The sequence below is a fragment of the Diorhabda carinulata genome, chromosome 6 (genome assembly GCF_026250575.1).
Source record: "Diorhabda carinulata isolate Delta chromosome 6, icDioCari1.1, whole genome shotgun sequence".
Lineage (NCBI taxonomy): Eukaryota > Metazoa > Arthropoda > Insecta > Coleoptera > Chrysomelidae > Diorhabda > Diorhabda carinulata.
This window is the reverse complement of record NC_079465.1, coordinates 17,124,784-17,133,017: the sequence shown is the minus strand read 5'-3', so window position 1 is coordinate 17,133,017 and position 8,234 is coordinate 17,124,784. Positions and strand designations below refer to the sequence as shown.

General features: G+C 31.3%; 1 protein-coding gene across 5 annotated transcripts in view; it reads right to left on the bottom strand.

Annotated features, from left to right (window-relative positions):
• Positions 1–8,234, bottom strand: part of LOC130895715 (muscle-specific protein 300 kDa) — a 205,197-nt gene that overhangs the window by 123,427 nt on the left and 73,536 nt on the right. For all 5 annotated transcript variants that reach the window (XM_057803203.1, XM_057803205.1, XM_057803204.1 and 2 more), the window contains exon 10: positions 6,200–7,992. In XM_057803203.1, coding sequence (XP_057659186.1) covers positions 6,200–7,992 — 1,793 coding nt within the window. The remainder of the gene's footprint in view (positions 1–6,199; positions 7,993–8,234) is intronic.

Below are 8,234 nucleotides of genomic sequence, written 5' to 3'. Positions count from 1 at the left end.
AAAATTCCCTCAAGACGCACGGATTTGCGTGAAATTTTGGAATTAAGTTCTATTTACCCATCACTCCAAAATCTACCCTATAACAATATGTGTAAATTAATGTGAGGGGTGAAAACTACCCTTTCTTGTCAAAATTCGATAAAATAAAAGTTAAAGCATTTAGAAAGTTAACGAAACATTTTTAGGAAAAAAATGAAGATCGCATGATATTTTAGAATACTATTGATGTGTTTCAATTCTTAATTAATGTATTTCAACCCTTAAAAACAAACCTTTCTTATGATAAAATTGAAAAAAAAATTATAGTAGTAGTAGTAGTAGTAGTAGTAGTATATATATATATATATATATATATATATATATATATATATATATATGTATATATATATATATATAGAAAACAAATATTAATTTTCTAAAATTGTCAAGATTGGGCTGGGCTTTGAAGAAAATATTTTAATATTAACTAAATAAATTCCACATTGAACAAATCATAACTCGGTTTGTATTAGGTCTACAAACAATAAAAACATTCTTTTAATTTTTTTAAAAGCTACATCTGGCCCTCTTACAGTTTTTTTGTTAAAATAAGTTAATGAATTCTTTGTGAAAATTCGATTGAGAATATGATTTTTATGTTACAAACATTCAAAACTCAAAAACTATTGATTTTTTGAAAAAATTCCATAGAATAACTTGTACTTATAATGCTTTTTCATTATAAATTAGTTCCAACAAAAATCACATATCGGCATAGGGCGGACTTTACTATTTAAGGTATTTACTGTCTAAAAACCTCTTATGATGAAGTGGAATAAAAAATTATAGTAGTTTATGTTAATTAGTATATATTAAAAGTGTTTTTTTATTGTATTCAACTTAAATTCATCTTTATCAGAAATTTTTCATCCTTAAAAATCATCCCTTATTGCAAAAAAGTTGAATAAAAAATATTTATGATTTTATTTATAGAATTAAAATTATTACTTATGTTAAATTGATATTTTTTGTACTGCTTGATTTGTAAATGATTTGATGATGCAATTAAAATGAAATTTAAAAATTACCCCTTATGAAAAAAATATTCATTTTTCAAAATTGCGAAGATTATGCTTTGAAGAAAATATTTCAATATTCACTAAATAAGTTCCGCATTGAACAAATCATAACTCCTTTTTTATTAGGTCTTTAAACAAAAAAAAAAACAATCTTTTCATTTATTTAAAAGCTACATCTGACCCCCTTGCAGTTTTTTCTCGTAAAATCTAAAGTTTATGATTTATTTGTAAAAATTCGATTGAAAATATGATTTTTATGTAACAAACATTCAAAAGTCAAAAACGATTGATTTTTTGAAAAAATTTTATAAAGTAACTTGTGCTTATTATATGTTTTTTTCCATAGATTTCTGGATTAATGTCAACAAAAAGTACATATAGGCATAGGACAGACTTTACTTTTTAAGGTATTTAATGTCCATTTTTAAAATTTCAAGCAAATCCATGCGTTTTTATGGGAATCTGAGGTAAAACCGTTGTTCACTGAACAAATACTACTTCAATGAAGCTGACTGTTTTTTCGGTTATTAGAACCAAAAAAAAACTTCGAGAAACATGGTCCATAATTGTACTTATCACATACTATATATTTTCCACTTCATTATACCGCATATCTTACTCAAAAATTTGATAAATTACGTACTGCAACAAACAATTCACAAAAACTAATATTTCAAACATTTCGATTTCCACCAGACAAACATTAACACACAATAGTATTCATTTACCTTCCAAACCTCCAAATAAAATAGTTAGTTTGATCGGTATGTCTTATCTTTAAATAGTACGGTAAATAAAACATCACCAGTGAAAAATTTCTCAATACACAACTATAATATAAACTTTTGCATTTGGTAAGTTAATCATTTCATATTATTATGACTGAGACTTTAGATGGGGATGGGCATACATTTCAACACGATCTTTCCAGATAAAATGGAGGTTGATGAAAATAATAACAACTCTGCAACTGATACTGTTACTAAAGAATCTACAGATAGATATTTCCAATTCGGTTTTTAAGGTAGGTTATCAATTAAACGAAACAGATTTAAAAAAGATACAGTAAAAAGGAATAAAGTAGAACTAACTTTTTAAAAGTAACAAGTTACAGTTTCAATTATAGGACGTGAAATCATGAAAAATAGAAACAATTTCGTATCAAAGATTTCGATTTCTTTCAACAATACAAAAATAATTCTGTTGTGCGAATTAGTGACCATGTAATGTTTCCACCAGGAGGAACATTTAAAAAATAGATATTTATTGTTATATCTGTATACAATTGGGAAAAACGAAATACAAAAGTTTTTGAATTAGATCAAGTCTAAAATACGAAAAATCTAATCCACAAATAGATTGTGAGTTCAATTACGTAAAAAAAACATTTTAAACTGATTTCTTCATTTTTTTCTCTACTATACTGATAATATTCCTCATTTCTCTCGTTCATCATTCACTAGGTTTATATTCGATGTTAAAAAAATCTTCTGCAATGCATCAACTTTCTTGTAACGACTTTTGTAGTGCTAATTTGGATTCCATAATAACAGATGTTTTCTTTTGTCTGCACAGATCGTCCATAGCGTCGACAACTTGTATTAGGATAGTCGCAAGGTGAGGAGATAGAAGTAGAGAACAAGGTGTTAAGCGACAGTAGTAATGATATTGATGACGTGCCTACAGCATGTAAATAGTGACTGATTGGCACGTTAAGTCATCGCTCATCCCATGAATCATGTGCGACAATATCTGGGAGAATATCAGCATCATTTTTCGCACTTAAAGGAATACCCAGACAAATTTCAGGAATACATGATGTGGTCCCCTAAAACTTATTTAAACATTTGTGACAGCAAAGTTAAAAAATACGCAACGTGGAGAAAAAACGTCATGTAAGTGGTGTAGGTAGGTAACTGCATGATACAACAGGAGGTATATCACTCGAAAAGACAAACTAGCTTGTGTTTAAAGGCGGGCGTGCGTGACCTTCTAGAGGACCTTGAGATAACCCTATGGATTTGTGTTACCTAGAGGCACTGCGCCCTCTACCTCCTCACCTACCCTTATCCAGACTGACACCTACCCTTATCCAAATGTATCCGAATTATCGCCTCATGTGACGAATCATATACAACTCTAAATATGTAGAGTTACCGCTTTAGAGGGTGCTAATTTTCAACAAAGACAACAAGGAATGCCTACTCTAAAGAATTCAACTACCGCTCATCATCGAAAACGGCTCCGATGAGTCTCATATGATGATTGTTCAGATGATGAAAGTGAATGGCAACCATCGTGGTTTTCCTATTCTTCTTTAATCAGTGAACCATTAGACGATGACAACGATGTGGACAGGTCCAAATCGTGTACTGACATATTGAAAATACCCCAGCCAATTCAGACGAACCAATGCGTGGTGACAAAGCAATTCCTTTAAAGGAATCTTAGTACTGTCATATTTGGAAGAAAAATGAAAAGAATTACATGATACGTCTGTCACACTTGCTGTGGACTGTCAGCAAGAGATGTCACACCATCTTTTAAGTACCCAGCATGCGAGGCCAATTACTAAATAAATTTTAACGTGCAATTTAAAAATATAGTTTCCAAGTTATCTTATCTACATTTCTTAATTTTTACATTTAACATGCCAATTTTTAATCTGTCATATTTTCTAGGCATTAAAATTTAATGTTTTTAGGGGCCCATATTACAACGTTAAAAAAAAACGGATAATGTGTTTAGAACTTCAAATTATTTGCTTTTTAGGAACTTACAGAGTTTTGACAATGTTTGAATTTTGCGCCCAATCAATGTCAGTTTTCACACGCTATTGGTGAAGAAAGAGAAGTAAGAGGGTGTGTGAACAGTGTTTCTTGCATCGCTCATTGTGTACGACAGTTGGTGTTTGAATATTACAGAAAAATAACGTCTTTTATATCATTTTTCACTGTATGAATATATGCAAATGGCTATAAGAAGTTGTAAACGAGATGCTTACTCGTTTTATTATATTTGCCACCAATTTATTAAAGAGAGAGAGAGAGAGAGAGAGAGAGAGAGAAAGTATGATTTAAGTACAAATTCAAAGATTTGCGAGGTTTATCAAGCTTACTTTAATCTACCAGTCAAAAATCAAGACAAAAATGGGGTCCACATGTATCATGTAACTGTACAATCTTGATGGTAAATTCATTTTCTCTTTTTTATTCTATTAACTATCTTATAATAACATGAACTAGGTTTACGTTACTTTACGTTTTATTGTAGGTTGTTACCGAGGTGAGAAAAGAGCAATGAAGTTTGCAGTGCCGAGAATTTGGAGGTAACCCAGTGATCATTACACTGATTGTTATTTTTGTATTGTGAATCCACTCAGAAATAAAAACTCAAAGAATACAACTTATTCTGACCTACCATCCACATATGCTCCAATGCAGAAGAAAATCCTGCCATTGATGGAAAAGCAACTACTCTCTCAAAGCAGCTCGCAATCACGAAGTTCATCTGTATCCGTACATTCTGAATTCGTTTCTGAATCTGAACCAAAAATACCACACCTCATTATCTCCAGATCTCAATGACTTAATAAGAAACTTAAATTTTCCAAAAAGTAAAACAGAGTTACTAGCATCGCGGTTAAAACAATGGAATTTAATTAAATCTGATGTTCGAATATCCAGTCAAAGAAAACGTCATGAAGAATTTTCTTGTTTCTTCAGTTATGAAGATGGTGATTGTTTTTGCCATAACGTGAAAGGTCTATTTGAAGAAATCCGTATTCCATGTCATGCATCTGAATGGGGTCTTTTTATTGACAGTTCAACTAAAAGTCTGAAAGCTGTTCTACTACACAATGGGAACAAATTTCCATGGATTCTTTTAGCACATTCGGTACATCTCAAAGAAAATTACGACAGTATTGATATGCTATTAACTGCAATTAAATATATGGAATACAAGTGGGAAATAGCCTATCGGTGATTTTAAGATGGTGTGTTTTTTTAACAGAAAATGCAAGGTGGTTATCCTAAACACTCCTGTTATTTATTCCTATGGTATAGTAGAAATTATGTCGCTTATTACCAACAAAAACATTGACTTGTACAGGAAAATACAATGTTAAACGGGAAATAATTGTAGATCTCAAAACTATATAAATGTTACCATTGCATATTAAATTGAGTCTTATTGAACAATTTGTAAAGGCTCTTAATCGAGAGTCCAAATCTTTAAACTATTTGAGAAGTTTTTTCCAAGGCTCTCAGAGGCGAAAATTAGCTGGAATATTTGTTGGCCCTCAAACAATAAAAAATATGAATTGTGATATTTTTGTAAAGTAGAGGCCTAGGCAGTAGTTCATGGTTTTCTTGGAAACCATAGAGCTGAGAAGTACGAAGAGCTGATCACTGACATGATTACGAATTTTTCTATCATAGGATGTAAAATGTCTCTAAAAATGCATATGCTACATTCTCATCTAGATAAATTTGAAGATAATATGGGAGCTTATTTGAAAGAGCAACGGGAACACTTCTATCAATACATAGCGGAATTTGGGAGACGTTGCCAAAGAAACATTACAGAAAAAGTGAAAAAAATATATTTTTTTAATTTCTTAATTTAATTTTGAAAGTGTTGATTTTTGATATGTTTTAATAAATCATCTCTTTGTGGATTTTGTATGTACTTTCATTGATTTTATACTCATAAAAACAAATTCAGAAACATTTTTTGTTTTAATTCTTATTTCTGGGAATAAAAGCAAAAAAATAATGTTGTAGACCGGTGTAATGCAATATGGGGAAGTAACTGATTTTTTATGTGCACCTTTTTTGAAAAATATGTTTATGATTCTGTATTTGTTACAACCTAAAGAACAAAAACTTTGTTGGTGAAGATTCAAATTTAAGTTATAAAATTATTAAAAAATCAAGAAACAAAGTATACTAAAACGACAATACGACAACTATCAAAATAAGCATATCAATTTATACCCTCCAAAAAAGTGATCCGAATCCCAGTCAACCTAGCCCAACTTAAAAAATTCTAGACTGCAGCTAGTACTAAGAAATATAGAAAAATAATCATTTGATTGAGTTAATTGAAGTTACAAAATTCGAAATAGAAAAACTTACCTGGAAAATTGTTCTCTCTTTTTCAAACTCCTCCATTGAGCTAACATCGTTCAAAATATTCTTCAAAGTGTCATCAACACTATCCATCCACTTGGACATTTCCTCAAATTTCGTATGGTAAGCTTGCCATTTTTCTGGAACTTGATCTAACTGTTGCTTCAAATTCTCAATTTTGATGTTAATATTGTGCCATTGTTGTTCAGCTTTCTCAACGGATTGCTTCAAAGATTGATCGTGAGTGTGATTTGCTGTGTATATATTCGATATTTTGATCAAGTTTTCTAAGCTTTTCTTTGTTTCGGATAAAGGACCTTTCGAAGAGAAGAATTCATTATTTCTTTTAATAATAGTTTCAACGTTTTCTTGACGACTAAACATAATCTTTTGGTTCGTGATTTCTTTCTCAATTTCTCTAACATAGTAGTTGAATGTTGTTTCGTCTAATCTGAACTCCAGTTTCATAAGATGGAGAGGTGCAAATGACAATACTTCCTTCCATTTATTCTGTAGGTAGTCAACTGAAGATAAAATTGGTGTATGTTGTTCTTTAGGAAGACAGTTACATAAATCTTGTGCACTTTGGATTAAATCGTGAATCCATCTTTCGTTAACTGATTGGAAGAAATTTTTATGCTGTTCAACAGTCTCCTTACTATCGATTCTTTTTTCCATAGTTAATTTTTCTGCTTGATTCAACCAACTGGAAATTACTCTTTCGCACTCTGTAAAATTATGCCAGCATCTGATGGCTTCTTGTAGTTTATGTTCCCAAATTTGGGCGTTTTGCGTAACGTATTCAAATCTATCGTTCAATTGATCCATTTCAGCTGTCATATTAGTCACATCCGGGTTATTAGCTAGGTCAACCGATTTAATGATATTGTTCATAACTTTATTTTTACTATCCAACATTGATTTATAATATAGAGTTCTTGTGAAGAATTGTTTTACTTTGTCAACTTGTTCTTTTAGCTGTTCTTTGTCTCCATCTAACGTTAAGCCACTTAAAAGATTCTCGGCCTCATCCAACCACTTATTAATTTCTCTTTGACCCGATTCCAGAGATTCTTGTTGGATCAATAGTTGATTGAAGAGATGAATTTGAGATGGTAACAGAGCTCTAACTTTAACCAAAGCTTCTTTTTCTTGTTTTAACGTATTCATCATTTTCTCTACTTCTTCTCTTGATAAATCTTGAATCAAGCCTTGGAACGCTTTGCTAATATTCTTAAAAAGGCTTTCGATCTCTTCCACTTCTCCTTGAAGACGTTGTAGATTTATAGTATGCTGTCTTATTCTTTCCATAGATCCTAAACTTGGAGCACCAAGAATATTTTCCGCTTTTCTTAGCCAAGTAGATAGAGCTTCTAATCCACTGCGAAAATCTTTTCTGCTTCTTATAATATCACCAGCGTGGCTGTATTTGCTGACCAGGGGGTAAATTTTTTCCCATCGTTCTGTCATGACTTGGAACCGGTCTTTCAAGTCCGAAGATATTTTATCTTGGCAAGTTGCTATCAGAAAGCTTACAGTATCGCTTAATAATTGATAATTATCTCTCCATAAGCTGATGTTTTGGAAAAATTCCATTTGTTCTTCTTCGGGAAGGCTGAGCGCTTTCTCGGCAGCACTTAACCATTTATCAAATTCTTCTGATAAAGTATCCCAACGTCTCCAGTATGCCACCACTTCTTCTAACATACTTTGAACGCATCTGAGTTCCATGGAAACGTTCTTCCAACGTTCGGCGATCTCCCGCATGAATTGATCAATTTCAGATACTTCTTTTTTGTCTAAAAATAAGTAAAGAAAAAATGTTGAAAGTGTTGAAAAAATTAAAAAAGTACGAAGAGCATATTTGAAACAGATAAAATGTTCTGAAAATAACTAATTGGAAAATTAAAATGTAAACACGAAAAGAGAAGACAGTGTTGACCTGATAAATTTCTTGGGATATTACAAGATAAATTTCAAATGACCAATTTCTCTTCATATTGTCAAGCGAAAGTCGAAACGGTATCTTACAAACTAAAAA